The sequence below is a fragment of the Vulpes vulpes genome, chromosome 13 (assembly GCF_048418805.1).
Source record: "Vulpes vulpes isolate BD-2025 chromosome 13, VulVul3, whole genome shotgun sequence".
NCBI lineage: Eukaryota > Metazoa > Chordata > Mammalia > Carnivora > Canidae > Vulpes > Vulpes vulpes.
In genome coordinates this window covers 67,489,995-67,512,095 of record NC_132792.1, presented here as the reverse complement: position 1 = coordinate 67,512,095, position 22,101 = coordinate 67,489,995, and the positions used below count along the sequence as shown (strand labels likewise).

Genomic DNA, 22,101 nt, shown 5'->3' with positions numbered 1-22,101 from the left:
GACCTTGGGGAAGTTACTTGGCATCTTTATATATACCTCAGTCTCCCCAGCTGTAAAATAGAAATTTTAATAATCCCTTAGGATTGTTGTAAGGATTGAGAGATTCATGTGTGTGGCATCCTCAGAGCTGCTTCGCACAGCAAGCACGCTATTTATCATTACTGGGTTCCTCTCCTCCTTCTCACGAACATGCAGGCATTGAGACGCGTCTGGGCAATATCTCTGAGTATCAAGATCAAAAGTAATATTTACTTTTTTTCTGTCGTGCTTCTCTGTGTTTTACAAATTATGTACAAGGAATATGCATCATGCATCAGTTTTACGGTCAGAGGGCATTTATTAATTTTAAATGATCATTTAATTTATATAAGAGGCTGCATATCTGCAAGCTCATCTTCAGATAAAAATTGCTGCGCTATGTTTTGCAGTGATGGAATATTTAAACAACATGCATGCTAGCAGGACCCACACAGCGCTGGAGAAACAGCAATGTCATTATTAATACCTGAGAACTCCAATGTGCAAATTGTTACGGGTAAACTACTCTTTTGGAAGTTGAGAGGCTCTGAAAATTGCTTCCTGTTGCCTAGCACAAGGAAGTCTGATTTCTTGGTATATGTTTCTCTTTCCACACTAACAGTATTTCTATAATAACAGTGTGAAACTTCCAGGTTTCCTATGACAGTCTTTCTGTCTTTGGAGTTTAGAAACCACCTGTCTACTCTTCAGCTATCAAGCTATTTTCACTGTAAGCATCACACGGTATTTTAACTGACCCATTTCTCTTACGAAAGACACCATTTTTGTAATGAGGCACTTAACCTGACCCAATCACCCTTGAGTTAAGGCTTGCTGAGGATGAGAATGTAACACAATATGAAGTATGAGAGAAGGGACACAGGGAAGGGTGTTGACCAGCAATCATGATGAGGCGGATGGAAAGTACCTGTTAATAATCACTGCAAAAAACACCATCTGCAAGTTATTGTTATCAACAGGTACTTCCTGTCACGTAAAGAAGGTTACGTTTTAGCACAGTGGAAAGCAAGGGCCTGCCATGTTACCCTTCTTACTCAAGCTCGCCCTCCATGTGAGCTGTAGGACTGGGGCTACTTGTGGCAGGTCAAGACAGGTAACCCCAGCATGGTTTTGACTTGGGGGCGGTAGCTGTCCCTTCCTTTGTCAAGCCCGGTCCCCAGGTGTTTGCTGGGAGCCTGGGGCGGGGAATGCACTGTGTAGGCTCTGCTGGGACACCTCTCCTGGCGTCACAAGGTGAGAGTTCTGCTTGGCTTCTCATTTCAGCTCTGGCACTGTCCACCTGCTCCCCTTCCTCGCTGCCACATACATTCCTTCAGCCTGGCCTTATTGCCTCCAGCCTCTGATGACTAGGATCAGTTTGCGCATGTCCTTCTCTACCTATTCCTAAGTGGGCTTTGTCTAGTGATTTTTTCCTAGAGTAACTAGAAGCAGAACAGACCAGAAATTTTAAAAAATACCTGGAAAGCAGGAGGGAGGGAGGCCAGGAGTGAGAGAGGCAGGGAAGGAGAGGCAGAGGCAAAGATAACAAACAAGTTTATAACCATCAGGCAGTACTCAAGAAATTGGCCTAGTTCTCTTCTCTTTCTTCACCGCCCCTAGTTATTCGATCTTGTAACCCTCTGTATTCTCTGTATTCTCTGGGTCCCCCCCGCTGTGTCCTTACCCCTCTTCCTTTTGGTGGAGATCCTGCAGACCCAAATGGAGTTCCCAAGGGCCTGAAAGATTCATGCCATCTGGGGAGGAATCTCTCCCTGTTCAGCTATCTCTGACTGTCGTCCTTGTGGAGGCCGAGAAAATTAAGGCCATTCCACTTTAAGTTCAGCGTTAGCACAAGTACAGCCATCCCAGGCCCCTGTGAATAAGAGCTAAACTTTACCTTACTTCAGTTACAGGAAGAAAACAGCTTACAGCTTAACATCCTAGAAAGCCCCTATTAGAATAAGAACAGAGCTCAAAGCCCTTGAAAGCCCCATATCAGAATGTAAACAGAACTTGAGAAATTCCTCCAGCCCTTCTGGAGGTCCCCTAGACCAGCCCTTAAAACTCAGCTGAAACCCACCTGGGGTCCAAGTCCCTGCTCCCCTGTGTCTGGTTTACTTGGACCCAAGCTCGAGCTTGTAAATAAACCCTCGTGTGTTTGCATCGGTGTCGGCTCCTTGGTGGTTTCTCAGATTCGCAATCTTGGGCACAACAGTCCTGGTCCCGCCCCCCCTGCCCTCCACCGCCCCATCTCCTGGTGGTTCTCCTTTGTCTGTCTTCTAAGTGTGGATGTGTTCTCGGAGTCTCAAGCTTCCCCCGGAACCTCCTGCTAAGCCTGCCTCTTGAACCTTTATGCCTAGACTTGATTTCTCTCCTGAGCTCCAGGCATCTGTATCCAGCCGACTTCTGAATGTTTCCACCACTGTGCTCCAATAGCAACTTAAATAAAATATATACAAACACAGAACTCATTATCCATTTCCCTGAAATTGCCTCACACCTCCTAAGATCTCAGTATTTGCTAAAGCATCAAAAGCCTCCTACTGACCAAAATGGACACCGCCAAGTCACCTTGAACTTCCCCTCCCTTGCACCACACTTGGGATTCACTTGAGTCGATTTTCATATCTCCTGCGGCTGCTTTTTACTCTCCCTTTGTTTCCAGGATCTTCTTGGGCAGGCTGCTGTGGCGGGCTGTTAACTGTTCTTCCTCTCTTCCACCATACAGCTTTTGTCCCCCAGGGCTTCCAGAATACCTTCCTGACAAAGCTCTGATCCCACTCGTTGGTATTCAAAGCCTTCTATGACTGGGCTTCTATTCCACTCTTTCACTTTTTCTGACCTTATTCTAAATGTGCTCTTAAAGTTTTTAGACAAGGGGGTGACTCTAATGTCTTGGAGGGCTACATAAGCATACCACAGCCTAAGCCAGAATCAATGCACTTGAATCTGAGAAAATGAAGCCGAAGAGCAACCAATCACAGCCAGCCAACTGGGCTTCCCCAAGAAAGGCAACCACTTCCACTATAACCATATACTCGCTTTGATTTACTTAATTAAGCATCTTCTCTATGGGAACCCTGTCCCCAGCTCCTGTCCTGGAAAATCCTAACCACCCTTAGAGTTTGACATTACCTGATGTGAACTGGTGCATGCTCAAATAAACTCTTGAAAATTTTAACATGCTTTGGTTTATCCACATGACAGAACCCTACACTCTTGGTTGCTGAAATCACTCCATATTCTTCACACGTGCCCTATAATTTTTGGCTTCTGTGCCTTTGCAGATCCTATGCTTTCAGCCTGAAATGCCCTTTTATCTCAGCTTTGAATTCCCAAACCTACCCATCTTTAAAAATCACCACTGTCAAGATTCTCAAATCTTGGCAGCAAATGAGTTACTTGCCCATTGACCATCTGTAGCATTTTTATCTCTACCTCTCTTAGGACTCACGACATTTGAGCCTGTGTTATGTCCCTGATCAGGTATGTCTGGCAGGGGAAGGCTCCCATCTGATTCAACTTTGAATCTCCCACAGCACTTTGTGCTGCCCCATGTCCCAGGGCAGGCCAGTCTCTGTCAATAACCAAATAAATGACTGTGTACTCTTGAACATCCCACTCCATCAGATCTCTACTGAGGACCATGACAAATATCCAGGAAGATAGCAACTTGGTTTCTGACCTCTAGGAGCTTCTAGAGATTAGGCTAACATCTGCTAATTGATAAAAAGCAATGGAAGAGAAAGAATAGGATTATTGGGAATATACACTATATACATTCTAGTAAGTCAGGAAAGAGGCTCCTTTTTATGAAATGGCATTGGATCTTAGTAACAGGTTTATTTTGGATGGGTGAAAAGAAGGGCATCCCAGGTGGATGGAGTAATAGGATTAGGACAGCGAAAGGCATGGGGAGAAGGGCCTAATGTTCACCATGTCCCACGCATGCTAGGATGTGGGCTCAGTGCCTTGTATGCATTATTTCATGTAATCCTACAACAATCCTGCATAGCAGACAGCATCACTGCCAATTTTATAAATAAGGAGGCTGAGGCTCGAGGGGATTAAAGAACTGGCCAAGGTTATACAGGATTAGGTGGCAGAGCTGAGATTTGAAAAAGGCAGTCTGCTTCTGTTGCACCACGCTGCCTCCTCTAGAGCAAAACACAGAGACATCACTGAGTATTTTCTTCAGGGCTCACTATAAGATAGTTGACCCTGAATGCCAGTCTGTCCATCTAGAAGAGCGAGGAGGCTCTTCAGCAAGTTGAGAGTGGCGTGGGGAGAAATGATTAGGGAAGAAAGCCCTCGAACTGAGGAGTGCCTCCAGACTAGCAGAAAGAACAAAGAAGGGACACAGACTCAAGTTTGGATTATCACCCACTCCAGCCTACTGTAGTGACAAAGGAGGAGAAATAACCCGAGTGAACAGATTGGTTGTAATGAACACCTATCCTCAGAGGTGATAAAAGAGACAATGATGGGAGGAAACTTACTTGGTCTCATTGGCGCATCGGATCTTACAGCCTTCCTTGGGAATCACCAAGCCCAGATGCATTCGGAGTCTGCAGTTGGTGGGCCCCGTGTGTGGCCACACGTGAGTTCCCGGGTGCATAATGGAATATTTGATCTGCGCAGAAAATATAACAAACTGGTCATCCATTTATTGAGGGGTGGGGGAAATGCTAAATTCAAGTGACAGGATAAAATTACTATCAACTTGGATATGAACCTTTGTAAGACTCAGAATTTTTATTCTCATCTTATTTCTTTGTTATCAAAATAAGGACTCACATTTCCCACAAGGAGCTAAACACTGAATAGTTCCCTCCCTCAATTCTGACTTCAACCACAAGAAATTACGTTTCATTGGAGAGTGAAAAAAAGATGCCTTTGCTGGGCCAGATAAATGTTTCTTTAGAAATGTCAGCACTCCCTTATTCCTAATAACTAACTGCGTTCTTCCCATCACTGAAGACACGTTTGGTACCTGTCCTCTTCTGCATCCTGTTGTCTCAGGAAATTTATCTAGTAAAGAACAGGTTTTAGGAGCTCCTTTACAGGCATTTTCATTTTTTCTTCCTAGAACGAGAAATGATAAAGTCATTTTGTTAGAAACAAATCATAGGAAGACTTTAAGTCTTCCCGTTTTGACCATGTGCAATCTGTATTGTCACCCTCACGAGGAATGAGAAAGCTAAGCAAACACAAGAAGACGAAGTGTAGCTGACAGTAACTGGCAGAGCAAAAGGACCAGACATCTCCACTCTGTTGGATTATCAAAGGACATCTAATGGACAAGGTGAGCGTTGACTATTTATTCTTCTCCCTGTAACAGGTAAAATAATGGCCCCCTCCCAAGGGTGTCCATATTGTAGGCAGGAGACAATGAGTATGTTATGCTATATGGCAAGGGGAAATAAGGTTGCAGATGACACTGAGATTTCTAATCAGCTGACCTGAAAATAAAGAGAATATCCTGGATTAACTGGATAGGCCCCATGTAATCAAAGAATCTTTCAATATGGAAGAGGGACACAGAATAGTCAGTGTTAGAGTGATACAGAATGAGACAGACTTGACTGGCCATTGCTGGCTTTGAAGATGGAACGTGGGCAGAGTCTAGAAGCCAGAGCCTCCAGAGGGAATACAGCCCTGAGGATACTCTAGTTTTAGCCCAATGAGACCATTGTAGACTTCGGAGCTCCAGAGCTATAAAGATAATACATTTGTATAATTTTAAAGCTACTAAGTTTGTGGTAATTTGTCAGAGCAGTTGTAGTAGATTCCCTAAGGAAAAACGTAGCTTCTATTTCTAATCTAAAAATGCATTTCTAGGACTACGTCAAAGAGTTACCTAAACATTTTTAATTGGAATTTAATGTATTTTTCATTGTGCAGATCATCCTTTATATGTTGATAAAGAACAGGATTTAAATGAAGAGGGGAAGGAGTATCTGAGAGATGATGTTTTCTATAAGTAACTGTGTCAGGAACACAAATTTTGGGACATAGTCTTAAACATCCTGGACTACACAAATTTCTTTCAAATGACAAAATGACTATGTCTTAGAGAAGACATGCTTAGAAATGTACACAGCATTATTTGCTCTTATGGAGGAGTAAAACAATGGATTTTTTTAAAAGAAAAATTTTAATTCCCTATTCAAGATTTCACAAGGGGCTGCTACACAAAACTGAGTTTAATTTTATCTAGTTAATGTTAGTTGTGTCCAAAGATAATCATATACTAAAATTAAAATAAGAGTTACAAGGAATACAACTTAACAGCATTCTCCTCAAACAGACCTCAATATTTTAGAAAACAACTTCTATATGTATGTTAGCTTTTCCTAAGTAATCTTTTTGCCCTTTGAGTAAAATGTTAGGTGCTGTTTCTAGTGATTAATGGAGTACCCCAAATGAGATGAATGATAAATGCCAGTCTGAATAAATAGGTTCCTGTATACGTCTTCATAAAGCATTTTTTTTTTTTTTTTTAGATTTTGTTTATTTATTCCTGAGAGGAACAGAGAGGCAGAAGCATAGGCAGAGGGTGAAGCAGACTCCCTGTGGGGAGACTGATGCACCTGAGCCAAAGGCAGGCACTCAACCACTGAGCCACCCAGGCACCCCTTTATAAAGCATTTTTAAAAAAAGATTTATTTATTTATTCATGATAGACATAGAGAGAAAGAGAGAGAGAGAGAGAGAGAGAGAGAGAGAGAGAGAGGCAGAGACACAGGCAGAGGGAGAAGCAGGCTCCACAACAGGAGCCCGACGCAGGACTTGATCCTGGGACTCCAGGATCACGCCCTGGGCCAAAGGCAGGCGCCAAACCACTGAGCCATCCAGGGATCCCCCATAAAGCATTTTTAATCCTAGCTTCCCATGCCTTCCCTTATGCAGGATCTGGGGATGGCTTGGCAGGAGTCCCCAATTCTGGGCTCTATGCTATGCAGGCAGCAGTTGAGTGAATCCTGGTAGCTTTAGGAGGAACTGGAGGTGGCTGAACTTCCCACCGGCGTAGTAGAGAGGGCTGAAAACATATCACTTCGTGAATAGGTGTGATGTACCTTAATGAGTGGGTAACCTCTCATAATGAGTGGGTAACCTAATGGACTGGGTGTCACTGGGACTGCCACTTGGTCAGTACTAAAAATGAGACGGTGCCTCTAGCCACTGAGACAAATAAATCTTTTCTAGTCTGTAAACACATATTCTCTGTGGAGGGAAAAGCTATATAGTAGATGTTTGACATTCGTGGATTACCACTCGTAACCATAAGTGTTCACATGTGATGGCGAGGATTTAGGAGTGCAACAACAATTCCATGGTGCTCACTGTGGGCCAGGAACAACTTGACATACTTAAAAGGACTCATCTGATGCCTACAACAGATGCTATTAGCCTTCTATTTTAGAGAAGAGGAACAAAGGCACAGGGAGGCCACACGATAAGTGGCACAGCAGGAATTCCAGCCAAATTGGACCCAGTCCATGTTCTTAACCATGACCCAAGTAACCATGACCTAGAACCACCCCTCCATTGCTGTTATTATTATACAACATATGATTGTGATGTAATAAAAAAGTAAAATAAAAACTATCACCTACTGGATAATTGTCAGATCTTTTGAGAGTACTCACTGATCCTAGTAATGACCCCATACTTGAGGCACAAATTTCATTGTTTCTTTTCAGATGAGGTTCTGAGGCTCAGAGATTCAAAAATATGTTCACATCACACAACTAACAAGTGGTGCAGCCAGGCCTCCAACCTGGGATTGTTGGTCTCCAAAACATATGCTTTAGAGCATAATTTATAATTTTGTCACATCATGGAGTAGAAAGCAGTTGTGAGAAGCAAATGCTCAGCTGAGGAGGAAACTATCCGGCAGTTGAATTCATTATGGCTTTATTGTTTTTTTATTATTTCTCACTGAGTTTAACTCTCAAGAAGTGATCAACTTTGTTTCTTGGGGAAGATGGCCCTAGAAGTTCTGTAAACGCAGATTTGGAAGAATCAATGGGCTACTTTGTTTACATGTGAATACACTTTTTTTTTGTTTGTTTTTTTGTTGTGAATACACTTTATAAGAAATATTCATAGGGTTGGGACTTTTAAAGGTCTTGGATTGTATCTTTTTTAGTTTCAAGGCTCTGCTGAGGTAACAGTTTCATCTTGCAGGACAATTCTGACCAACTGGCAGTGGCTACCTAGAACACTGTTGAGAAGGATTCAAAAGTTCTGCTTGAGCTCATCTAGGAAGGCTATTGAGATTAGTTAGCACTGTCTCCTATGGGTTCTGGAGGAAAGAATAACTGCACATTCTTGCATGGCATACCAAGTATGGTATGGTATATTTGCTGACCATAATTTTAGTGTTCATTGTTGGTGATAATTAATAAACTTAAAAAAATTTTTTTTATTCATGAGAGACACACAGAGAGAGAGAGAGAGAAAGGCAGAGACATAGGCAGAGGTGGGACTTGATCCTGGATCCTGGGATCAGGCCCTGAGCCAAAGGCAGACACTCAACCAGGTGTCTGGGCTGAGCCATCCATAAATTGGGATGGCTGAGCCATCCCAATTATTCTGATAATTAATAAACTTGAACAAAACTGACATTCCATAACATTCCCTTCGCAGTTTGAAAATGGATTTGTAGGCGACAAACTATTATTTACCTTTGTTGATGTTGTCTTTTTTCTCCAACTCAAAAGTTGGCCATTTAAAAAGGAATAAATATTCTTCAGTCTTGATTATGCTATCGGGAGACTCCTCATGATTCCCACTACCATCTGGAGAGAGATGAAACTTCCAGCCACAGCTTTACGGCCTTCAACTCTCCAGCAGCATCCTTTCCTAACTAGAACTAGACAAACTCTAAGTCTTAACTAAATCAGATGTTCATCAGCCTCTCTCTCCGAACCTGAGATCTCAGCGTGGCTCAGAAACTGTCCTGCTGCCTCCCTTCCTCACATCTTCCCCAGCCCCTCCTGCCACGGGATTCTCCCTCCAGTTTGAGTCACAGCACCTGAGAGAGCATCTGCCTTCAGGAATTCCATCCTGCTTCTACGTGAGCTATGGTACTAGTTGTCTTCAAAACTCTTTAAACTGTGACTTTGCTTCTAGAAGACAGTTAACTGGATTCGTCCCAGAAGCCTGGAGCCACAAAGAAAAGGCCACAAAGAACCTTAACAGAACTTCCGAAAAGAAAAACTATGTGACTTATATTCTCTTATGACAAAAAAAAAAAAAAAAAAAAAAAGAAAAGAAAAAGAAAAAAAAGAACTGGAAATCAATTTCTATTTAATTAACTGCAACTAATTGGAAAATACAGGCTTATGATAGCCCTCACCCGAAATACACAGCTCAATCATTTTGGGTCAAAATGGAAATCAAGATAGAAATGCCATCACTGTCTGGATACAATGCAACAATACAAGTGAAAGTATCATACATTACAGCCAAAGGAATGTATTTTGCCACACTTAAAATATTTTTAAAAACATGCACAAGTTTGGGGCACCTGGGTGGCTCAGGTCATGATCCCAGGGTCCTGGGATGAAGCCCAGCATTGGATTCCTTGCTCAGCAGGGACCCTGTTTCTCTCCTCCTCTGCCACTCCCCCTGCTTGTGCTCTCTCTCTCTCAAATAAACAATTTTTTTTAAAAGCACAAATTTAAAGTCAAAATGTTGCCTTCAAATCTTGTCAGCATTATTTATTTTCTTGCTTGCTTAATACTTTTATATGCCCTATAATGCTTTGCAGATTTCAACTTTATCTAAGCACCTGTTTTTAGCAGAGACTATGGTTCTGGAAATTACTGCCAGTGCTATTCTTAAGCACTGTTCTAGGAAGCATAAGGATGCTAATGCCTAAGGATGTTAATGCAACTGAGGCATCAGATGAACTTGTGAATGCTTGAGGCCAACAGAATTCATGCATTTTAGTGAGACTCCAACAGATAAAATTAGCATATTGTTCACATATTGACCTTGTAGCTCCCTTTAAAAAAATCTTGTTGGCAAAAAAGCTGACAGTCACTAAAAATCATGTGATGTCTCCTCTGATGGACGTATCTTTGAAAGTATTACTGAAGTAGCTCTTTTTTCTCTTATGTATAAACTATTCTGAAAGCTTAAGTGAGATAAACAACTGTGCTTATTTGTCCTTTAATGTAAACCCGCTGCTTGTCCTCCTCTCAATTTATTTGGTGCAGCTGAACATGTGCAACACATACTATTTAGTCTTCAAAATGGATTTATTTTTGGATAGACTGTTAACCCAGGCTGACTTGATTTTTCAAGAAGAGAACTGGAAAGAGTCTTAAAGCTAAAATTCAATGCTTCTCATTTTCAGGATAGATTGATATATTAATTCATCAAACACACACATACTGGAGCCCCGTGTATGTACCTGAGTCTGGGTTAAGCCTAAGAATGTTAGGTTGAATGTGACCACTTCCTATCCTTGGGGAGTGCAGACAGTGGTTATTATAGCTTGTCACTCTGGTGTCTTATCATCTCCAAGCCATGGTAACTCCATTTTGGCATGCAACATGATCTCCATGCTACAGAGCAAATGATGCTCAGGGAAGGTCCTTTTTTTCGTTTAAAGATTTTATTTATGAGAGAGAGAGAGAGAGAGAGAGAGAGAGAGGCAGAGACACAGGCAGAGGGAGAAGCAGGTTCCATGCAGGGAGCCTGACGTGGGACTCGATCCCAGGTCTCCAGGATCATGCCCTGGGCCAAAGGCGGTGCTAAACCGCTGAGCCACCAGGGCTGCCCAGGAAGGTCCTTTTTAAGATAGTAATTAGCACTTGGTGGACTTTTAGGTTAAGCCTACACAGTAGGGTTACTCTTTGTAATGTAACATTAAATGGAGAAAGATCAGGAAAACCAAAATATTATTTATATATATTTATCCATATACACACGTGAGTATACCTACATACATATACACACACATATTTACATGCACATGTGCACAGAAATAATTGTTCATATACAGTTTTAAGAAACAATATTTTTTTCTGGGCAGTTTCCTTTAAGTTGGGGAATTCCAGCTCTGGGAAATAACTTGACAAGATTCGAGCCTTCTTCCCCTCAGGTCATTGGCTGCAGAGAACAATCTAGAAGTTGGGAGCTCACCTTGCTGCCACAGTGTAAACTGGCTCCAGTCACCTTTCTCCCTCAGGTTTTCGTCTTCAGGCAGGAAGAGGCCTTTGGCTTTATCCATCACTGCAAGGCCTTCATCACGGATTAACTTCCAGTTTCTTTCTAAGGACTAGAGGGAAGATTCTGGTTTTACTGGGCTGAAAATATGCCTGGTTGTCATTATAATGACTCTCAGTTTTTTGTTTGTTTATTTGATTCATAAAGTAATGAAATCTGTGCGCTCATCTAGTTTGCTTATTTCAATTTCCTCAGGGACTTCCAGTCAAGGGTTTAAAAAAAGCTTACTATTATTTTTGAGAACTAAATGCCTTTGCAGCATAAAAATGTCAATAATTCCTCAGAGAACAACAATCCCCTCCAAAAATTACATTTACATTTGCCTAAAGGTTGCTTGTTGGTTTTTTAAATGATCACAAGTGAGAAGAGTACTGCTCCTGTTGATCATATTGCATCAGTACATGTGCACACTACAGTGTGCTCCACACGACACCCTGGCATCCAAGCTAAAATACAAATCACAGACTTCATTTCATCTTTCAACAGAAACGGCAATTTCACGAAGATGCCATTCAACCTGGTAAATTTTAATTACATTTCCAAGACATCAGAAACGTGTCTATTGGAACATCTGATGAATTATAAAGTTAACAGCAAAACAAAGCAAATAAATGCCCTAGGGCTTAGAATTCAGCCAAAAAAAAAAAAAAATATTTCTGACTTCTCATTTACCAGGGTGCTTTAGGCCCTGTCAGAAAGTGGGCTCAAGACCATCAGAGCCTTGGAGTGGCCAGGCAGATGCTGCTAGGAATGTGGAAGGAACATTCTGGAGCTCTCAGCTCTAGGTGATCCTCACCAACATACTGTGATGCTGATGAGGGTGGGAGCAGAGAGGAAAGTAGCCCAGGGTGAGCTGGTGGTGGAGTGGCAAACCTAGAGGAACTACTCCTAGGAAAAAAAAAAAGAATAAAAACTGCTTTCCTATTGTATGATTAGACTAATTGTACCGATAAACCAGGATTTTGAAAAGTAAATAATGCCAAACATTTTTATGTTAAATGAGAGATGGATGGAGTAGCTGAGAGTACATGGAGAGAGAGGGACACAGTACCTGATTTCAAGAGTCAGAGCTCAAGAGCATGGAACTAGAACTAATTAGTTACAAATAAAAAGAAGGATTCTGACACCCCAAAAAATGGAAACAACAATTAGTGCTCCCTCAAAATGGATTAATAGGCCTTGTAAAATATGATTTTCTATCTTTCGAATTAATCAAGCAAAACTGGTCGACCCATTATTGGATAGAGTAAAGCATGAGATAACGTGCAATGTGTTTTTACCAACCCCTGCTTTATGAATTCATGATTCTATGGAGGAAAAGGGATAAGGAGCCAGGAAGGCTGCATAGGTGGAGAGCTCCAAGGGACAGATGCCCTCAGAGATTTGTGTGAAAACATGGTGCCAACTTCAGCTCTTCCCCAGGAGCATCTTTCATATTATATGACAATATTAGGTTTATTAAGATATTCTAGGCAAGACATAGATTTTCAGATTAGATACTGATTTTCTACTTCTTCTTTTCCCCTCATTTCTTTGTGTCTACTGGTTTATTTCTTTTTAAAATGCCAGCTTCACTGAGGTTATGATTGACAAAATTGTAAGATATTTAGAAGTGTACATCACGGCAATTTCATACACATATACATTGTGAAAAGATTTCCACCATCTGGTTAATTAACACATTCGTCACCTCACAAATTTATTTTTCATTTTTTAATGTTTTAATTTTTCCTGTTGAGAACATTAAGTTCTACTTTCCTGGCACATTTTAATTATACAATAAAGCGTTAACTATAGTCACCATGCTAAATACTAAATCCTCAGACCTCATTCATCTTATAGATGAAAGTTTATACCTTTTACCAACCTCTCCCTATTTCTTTTATTCCTCCACTCCACCCTGGCCTTGGCAACCACTTTTCTGCTCTGTTTCTATGAGTTTGACTTTCTTTCTTTGTTTTTTATTTTTTTTAATTTTTTTTTAAATTTAGATTCCACATGTAAGTGATACCATACAGTGTTTGTCTCTCTGTGACTGGCTTACCTCACTTAGCATAATGCACTCAAGGTCTACCATGTTGTTGCAAATGGCAGGATTTCCTTCTTTCTCAGATGAATCATATTCCAGTGTGTGTATGAGTGTATTTATGTGTATTTATATATATCTTTATCCAACTACCCACTGATGGACATTTTGGTTGTCTCTATGTCTTATTGTGGACAATGATGCGATGAACACGAGAATGAAGATATCTCATCAATAGCTCATTTTCATGGTCTTTGGATATATCCCAGAAGTGGGATTGCTGGGTCATGTGGTGGTTCTATATTTTTAATTTTTTGAGGAAACTCCATATTGTTTTCCATAGTGGCTAGGCCAATGTCCTGATTTTATACAGCTATTTCTGTGAGACCTCTCTATTGATTTGTGTCAATCCACAGCTACTGCTACCACCACACTGATTTATGCTGGTCTTGGTCATCAGTAATTTCAATATTACTTCATCCCAAGTAGGTAATTCATAAATAGCAAGTCAAAGGCAGAATTCCAATAAAAAAAAAATACTCAAAAGCCCTCACGTTGGCAGGTCCCCTGAGTGACAGAATATGATGGTTTTTTCAAGAATCCCGAGTATGAAAAAGAAAAAAATGCGCTCCATGTATTCACATCTTCTCAAATGTACCTAAATCACCAACACTCCTTGCGGCTATTGTAATTTGTTCAAGTTGATAGATAAATCTAGCAGATTCTTGTTAAGTTGTCTCACAGATGAGGGGAGAATTACCTTTCTAACACATGAAATTACTTTTCGAATGAGGTTACTGGAGCCTTACACAGCAAGCTCTTCCCTTCTTCTCTCCTGGTATTTTAGAAATTTCTTTCATTTCTTTTGAAAGCTGATATTAGGAGCACCTTTGCACAGAGCCGATCTTTTGTTAGGAAAACAGGGTACAAAGCCCTAAGGAAAATGTTAAAGTGATTGCATCACTAAATAAAGTTTTAAAAATTCTTCTTAGGGGCAGGTTTTTACCAAAGTAATGAGTGCCATTGGGTTTGTTGTTGGTTTTTTTTTTTTTTTTTTTTTTTTTTCTCAACTTTGGATAGATACAGCATGGTCTCTTTTATGGGCATCAGGAAGGAATCTGGGATGGGACCTGGGAATTTTATTTTTAAGCATGAACCAAGGAACCACATTGTATAAAATTCACATGATCACAGGGAATTAAACACCAAACCTAATTATACAGGGTATGTGCGTGTTTGAGAATGAGACAGAGAGAGGGAGAGAGAGAGAAGGAGAGAGAAAAGGAGGGAGGGAAAGGATATGAATCTTCTCTATAGTAACACCACTCAGATGTTTGGGATGGCAAAAAAATTCCATTTCTTAGTAAATTCCAACAGGAACTTAAAGGCTCACACAGAGCAGATCATGCCTACCTTTTTAAAGGTCTCATCTAAAATATTAACTCTTTGACCCTAAATACACCCATTTCATAAAACTGAATAAAAGAAACTGATAGGGTTGGTATTTGAGATGACTGCCCGGGAGACAACAGCTTCTAATTCACATTTCTCTTTGTCGCAGCACAGATTTGAGAGCACAGAGATTTGATTGTTTATACGGTGCCACATGGCTTCGTAAACCTATCATGAGCACTTGCCTTTTATTGAACCTCAGCTATATTTGGCACTTTTGTTATCTCTAAGTGGAGTACCCAGCTTCAAGCCTCATTAATCCCACAACACACTACGGTTCTCTTTAATGCAGACCCTCCCTAAGCAGTTGATGCCCTCACTTCCCAGATTATTCTGTTCATTCACTTGGTGAATGAACTTTCAGCTTTTCTCTTCAACATCAAAATAGATTAAGTCCATTTTTAAAGTCTTCTCCTTAAATGGATTTCTTGCAGAAAAGTCTTGAGAAGAGCTATCTAAAGCTAAATTAATTCTTACAGTTAAATAGTTAAATTGCCCTTTCTATTTTCACTCAATTAAAAGTACATATTTTTAAAAGTCAAATAATACTACAGGTCTTATGATAAAAGCAGCTGTCTCTCACTCAAGTCTTCCCCCATCCTGAGTCCAACCCCGTTAATTCCTTTGAATACCTCTTCTGCTATTTACTTGCTTCTATCTAAATACTATGTTTATACTGTTATTTCTTGATTTATTCATTTCAGATATTATCACTCATTTTTCTCCTAGGGAAGGTAACAAGTTAATAATGTGATGTCTTCTTTGCCCTCTCCTCAATCCAGCAACAGTTAATTTCACAAATCTTTCATTCATCTGGGTAAATTCACATTTGGGTTTTATAACATCATGACAATGAGGTATCATTTGCCCTTGAGTCATATCGCGATGATTATCCTTCATCCCACGTTTCTGCCCTCTTTTCTTTGGCTTCATTTTCTTTTCTTTTTTTCTTTTGGCTTCATTTTCTAATGCACTTAACACTGTTTCTCCTTCATAGCACTGAAAGAGTGATACAAAATCTCTTGATACTATTCTGCCCCTTGTCAACAACATCAGAGAAGCCACAACTTTCTTTCTTTTTCTGAAGATAACCCTGCAGTAGCCACCTGCCTTGCTTTGATCTGGACGTGCTGGGCAAGCATCATCAAGGAACTTTCCTTGGCTTTTGGCCTATGGTTATCTTCCTAATTATTGCATTCTAGTTGTTCCCAAGAAAGGACACAGAAACACTAAATTTCTGAAAATATCTGAAGCTGTATTTCTACCTGACTGAAGGCTTGCCTGTTTATACAATTTGAGGTAGTAACTAACTTTCTCCTGAGAATTTTGAGAACAATGCCATTTTATATTATAACTTTTAGTGTTGCTGTTGGGAGATTTGACCTTTAGATTCCTTTTTTTTGGTCCCTGAGAAAACTTTATAGAAATCAGTAGTGTAGTGGGTATGGAGCTGGACTGCCTGGTTTGGAAATGTCTCTCCCACTTACCAGCTATGTGATATTGGGCAATTTACTTATCCACTGTGCCTTAGGTTCCTCATTTATAAAGAGCGTGAACTACTACAATTTTCCTCAAGAGCCTCTAAGATTAAATGTGCCCAAAGTACCTCTGTTCTGTGTAAGTACAGGTATGATGGTAATGATGAGGATTTTAAAATCTTCTATTTCTGGCTTCCTGAAATTTCCTGAAAGCTCATTACTTACTGGTCCCTTCAATATGGAAACTCAATTTTTTTCAATTGGAGACTATCCAGTCTTATTTCTTTAGTAATTTCTTCTCCATCCCTTCCCTATTCTTTCTGGAACTTCTTTTGTTTGTTATGTTGAACACGTTAAATTGAGCCTCTAGTTTTCCTAACTTCTCTATTTTCAATCTTTTTTGTTTTACCCTTCTGAGAGATTTTCTTGACTTAGCTTCTAATGACGCTATGAAATTCTTACTTTTGCAAGTCATATTTTACATATTTCTGAGAGAGCCCAATTTGGGTCTTTTTCCTTTCCACATCGTCCAATCCACATTATCGTGGCTGTACTGTTCTCTTACTGCCCTGAGTTATCTTAGAAATACTATTTCTTTTGGCATTTGCTCCTCACACTTTCTGTTTCCCCTGAGTTTACTATATTCTTTGTTCAGTTCTTTATTTTCTTTCACATTGAGGGGTCTCTCCCATGTTAGACAGCCCTCGGCTGTGAGTCCTACAGGACTGAGACAGTGTTCGGAGCTGTGTGAAAGGGGGAGGCACATGGTTGACAGGCCTCCCGGTTGGGTGCATCATCAAGCCAGTTTCTTCACTGGGCATCTGCAATGTAGGGAGAGCAGCCTATCCTCTGAGGCCATGCAGTTGCTGCAGTACCAGGTACCTTCAATGCCTTCTCTTTGGAAGCCCCTCCACAATCACTTCCATGGGTTTCACCTTTCTTGGGATGGCCAAGTCACATCCTACTCCCCTATTATATTTTCAAAAGACAAACAAAAACATCTGTTTCATCTGTTCCTGTCTCTCTCTTGCCTTATTTTTTTTAAATTTGTAAATGTACATTTTTATTGTCATTTAAGTGAAGTTTTTCTTTTTTACTGTCTTTTTTTCTTCTTAAAATTCTTTTATTATCATTTAAGTGAGATTTCATGTGGGAGATACTAAATGTATTGCTTAGTTCTCCTTAATCATTCTTCACCCATATTTTCTATACATCTGGAACAGCTGGTTCTTATTTATTTCCCCCCTTTTTTTTTCTTGTAGACTAGAAGGATCTTCTAGTAAAACTGAGAAAACAAAATCCTATTAGCCTGCAAAACCTCTTAGTAATCCCTGGGATGCATCTTCAAAACTTCACCAAACTCAAAGTGATGCCATTTTACACAACAGAGATAGGCAGCAGAGAGAAGAAAACAGTTCTCAGCAACATATTTCATATTTTATTTTAATATTTATTTATTTATTTATTTAATTTTTAAAGATTGTATTTATTTGTTCATGAGACACACAGAGAGAGGCAGAGGCACAGACAGAGGGAGAAGCAGGCTCTCTGCAGGAAGCCCGATGTGGGACCCAACCCTGGAAAACTCTGGGATCATACCCTGAACCGAAGGCAGCCCCTCAACCACTCAGCCACCCAGGCGTCCCAACATATTTCACATTTTAAATCAAGCCTTGCTATTCCACATATTGATTTATTGTCACGCTAATTTCTTCTCACTTGGCCTACACACTTCGCTTGCATCATTTGGTTGGTATTCCCCTAATTCCATGATGTGGTCAGATGATGACAAAATTGATTATGATCCTTGAAGCCTGACATAAGATCACTTTTAATTTTGTCTTAATCAAGTATTATTCATCTAACTGAGCTTTAAATATTTTCTTCTATGTAGGAAAATAGAACTGTTCAGAGAAATGTTTTTGCTAAGGCAGTAAGTAAACATTGCAGGCTGCTAAGTAAGGGGAGTTTCTTCACGAATGGTGTTAGTTTGTGGAGGTTGCCATAACATATAAATACCACAGACTGGGTGACTTAAACAATCTAAATCTACTGTCTTACAGTTTTGGAGGCTGGAAGGCCAAGATCAAGGTGTTGGCAAGTTTGGTTTCTTTTGAGCTCACTCCCTGCCTTGCAGATCTTCTAGCTGTGTCCTCACATGGTCTTTCTTCCATGTGAGCACACATCCCCTCCATGTGTCCAAATTTCCCTTTTCCCATCAGGACACTAGTTATATTGGATTAGGGCCCACCCCAGTGGCCTCATTTTAATTTAGCTACCTCTTTAATGACCCTATCTCTAAATAGTAACATTCTGAGGTATTGGAGGGTTAGTGCTTCAAAATATGAATTTGGGGGGACACAATCAACACATAACATAAAGGTACATTCAAGTTAGAACTAGTTCCAGCTAGGAGGGAAAATAGCAGATGGAAGGGGATCATGAGTAAATTCACATCAACATGGAAAATAGTACATTTATGAACAAAATAAAACATAGTCATGGAAACAGGCAGGAAGAATTATGCTTGTAACATGTGGACAAAACATGTGATAAGAACTCCTAGTGATCAGATTAATATAAATAAGAGTAGGTATGTAACTGCCTATGATTAGCTGTTAAGAAAAAGGGAAGCGATGGGACGCCTGAGTGGCTCAGTGGTTGAGTGGTCTGCCTTTGGCTCAGGTAGTGATCCCAGGGCCCTGAGATTGAGTCCTGCAATGGGCTCCTCACAGGGAGCCTATTTCTCCCTGTGCCTATGTCTCTGTGCCTCTCTCTGTGTCTCTCAGGAATAAATAAATAAAATCTTAAAAAAAAAAAAAAAGAAAAAAGAAAACGGGAAGGGAGAAAATAGATATTGGCAATTGAGAAGCCCCAGAGGTGTGTATATACCTTGCAAGATTCTAACTCTAAATCCAGAGAAGGCACGTGGCCAAAGACTATTTTAGGTAAAGTTTCTATGTTAAATTGGAGTTAGAATGAATTGGTAGCAGTGGTGCATTAGTACAATATATACCAAATTCCATATAATTGGCTGCAAACATGTTAATTATTACCTGGGAATTCTGTATCTAATTTTTTGAGATATAAAATCAGCTTAAATCCTAGCCAAAACATGCCTATACTTTATACCATGATAATGAAACTTGGATAGCATATCCTAGATAAGACAAGAGTAGTGTACTCTGCCTTAGAGGGTAGAGGGCATCCCCCTGAGTGCTGAACTGAAGCTATGAATCACAGCAAATGCCACAGTGAGTGCGATGCTCTCACTGCAAACTCTCTTTGCAATAATTTCAATAAAATCTCTGGGGAAATTAGTAGCATTAAAAAAGCAATCTCTTTCTGGTACTGATGCATTTTAATCAGATTTCCTGTTTTTCCGAGTTTGAATATAAAGATTAAAGAAAATATCTGACATTTCTCATTGTGGAAATAAAGACCAACTGAACGAGAAAAACAAAGGCTATTTATTCATATAGCAAGGGAGCCAGCCACCATGACCTGTGCTTTGGTGAAGAAGTGGGAAAGTTTAAAGGTGAAAAAAGGAAAGGCTTCGGGGTACCCTGAGCGGAGGCTGTTAGCAGGTAACTAGAAGTGAGCATCCTATATGACTGGTTAGGAGAGCGTATCTGGCTTTCTCGGATATGTCCTAAGTTGGAGGCAGGGGCAAGCATTAAGGAAGCTGTCAGTTATTAATCAAGTCCTGGACATTTAGGGCAATTGTTACAGAAATTATTCTTTAGCTTCCTGGATTGTCACTAGAGATTGCTACCTGGCCAATCTGGCTTCCTGAAAGTCTGGTTTACAGGAGGCTGCCTTCCTGGGTTATTTAGAAAAGGAGGCAGTTTCCCAGGCAGTTTGCTGCAGGCTGTGGGTCAAGGTTCTAGTTTTATATGTGGTCTAGTTTATATGTGGACAGTGTGGACACTGTCCATTTGTACTTTCAGTCTCTCATTATCCTTACTAAAGAAAAAGGTTAAGATAAGGTACCCTGCACCAAGGCAAGGGAACTGGATTTTGCTCTTCCTAGAAAGTGGCAGAGAAAGGGTATTTTCTACCAGGGTAAAGAAGAAAAGATAGTCCAGATTGCCAAGGAAAACATCTAGCCTGAGGACTTCAGGAAGCAAATGAGACTCCTATTCCTTATGCCCTAGGCCAGACTGGCAGGCTTGTGGATCAACATTCTTGGTCAGAGGCAGTTAAAAGAGGAGGCGAAGTATCACCACCCTTCTCCACTCTGCCTACAGGGACCAGTGCAAGCAAAAACCTCCAAGTCCCTACCATCAGCAAAAACCCTAAGGGTCTGATGGGGAAGCTTTCTGTGCATATAATCAATACATTTCTTGATAAACAGATTATCTATATGTGCATAGGTATATTTAAGACATCAACCCATGTGATGTTACTGACATAGATTATGACCTATAGGTTTCAAAATGTTAGAACAGCAAACAGATACAGTTCACATTTTTTTCTGAAACATTAAACACTGTACTGTGAATTCCCAAAGAGAATCACAGATAAAGATAATTTTTAGACTTTTTTTTTTTCATTGACCAATACTGAAAACTCACCAATCTCACTCTAAGAAAACAATCATTTAGTTTGAAGTAATTCAAAGAATAGAATATATTTTATTCTTTCGCTGTGTTGCTGTAACTGGTATCATATGCCATCCTAGAAACTTGGCCGAGTGTTGATTCCTGTTAAGGGCTCAACGCAAATAGGAACATCCATGATGGCAGATTTTCACTGTATTGTGTTTCGTTTCATTTTTGTGCCTCACTAAAACCTTGCAGTAGAGAAGAAACTGAGGTAATTATCTTGAATCTAGAGATAAAGAAGCCGAGGCTCAGAGGGTGAAATGACCTTCCCCAGGGGTCAAAACTGAGAACCAAACTAATGCTTCCAACTGCTGAGCCCTTTAAAGTGTACAGTTAGAGTGCACTTTAAGTTATATCACCATCCAATTTCCTGGATTCTCTGGACTCCTACTGCCATTCGGTTGTTATGTTTTGTGAAAGTGTCTTTAGAGTCCCAAAAGTTTAAGGTTTGATTTAGAAAAATAGGATTAACTATTATGTTAATCTTAAGGAACTGCTTTTAGCACTTCTTTATAGTACGGTACTTACTTTCATAGAAAATTGCTAATCTGCTTAATTTACAGCTTAATTCCACAGTAAATCTGACATTTTTGCTTCTTTCTTAATCCTTTTCATTTCAAAAGTAGTTCAGTGGAAACATTCAAATATTTAATCACATAGATAGAAAATATTGAACAGATAGAAATGTTGAACCACTGATGTATTACTGTGTAAGTCTTATTTTTGTCAAGTTGACATTATTCATACAGAATGGATTTCTTAATTAAAAGCCACAGTCTGAAGGAAAATGACAGAGTATCACTTTAATCAATCATTCTTATGCACTGTGTCATGCCATCAGAAAAATATTACTGGGCACTCCTCCAACTAATACAAGTACAATATGAGGAAGAGGAAACTCACTTGTGATGCTATTCATTTGCATCAGAGCAGCTGCTCTGAAAAACTCAGAAAAAGGATGCAAGAGGGCAGCCTGGGTGGCTCAGCAGTTTAGCACCGCCTTTAGCCCAGGGCATGATCCTGGAGACCTAGGATAGAGTCCCATGTCAGGCTCCCTGCATGAAGCCTGCTTCTCTCTCTGCCTGTGTCTCTGCCTCTCTCTCTCTTTTTCTCTTTGTGTCTTTCATAAATAAATAAATAAATAAATAAATAAAATCAATCTTAAAAAAAAAAAAAAGGATGCAAGAGTTTTCCTTTTGCCCGTGATGAATGCAAAGACGTTATCAGGAAACACAAATAGAAAAGGTGTATTTTAAACTATATAGTTTTCAGG

At 40.1% G+C, this 22,101-nt stretch overlaps 1 protein-coding gene across 9 annotated transcripts in view; it reads right to left on the bottom strand.

Annotated features, from left to right (window-relative positions):
• ASPH (aspartate beta-hydroxylase) overlaps nucleotides 1-22,101 on the bottom strand; it is a 212,528-nt gene that overhangs the window by 12,625 nt on the left and 177,802 nt on the right. For all 9 annotated transcript variants that reach the window (XM_072734661.1, XM_072734664.1, XM_072734662.1 and 6 more), the window contains 3 exons: nucleotides 11,182-11,317; nucleotides 5,012-5,103; nucleotides 4,518-4,651 (listed from right to left, as the gene is read on the bottom strand). In XM_072734661.1, coding sequence (XP_072590762.1) covers nucleotides 4,518-4,651; nucleotides 5,012-5,103; nucleotides 11,182-11,317 — 362 coding nt within the window. The remainder of the gene's footprint in view (nucleotides 1-4,517; nucleotides 4,652-5,011; nucleotides 5,104-11,181; nucleotides 11,318-22,101) is intronic.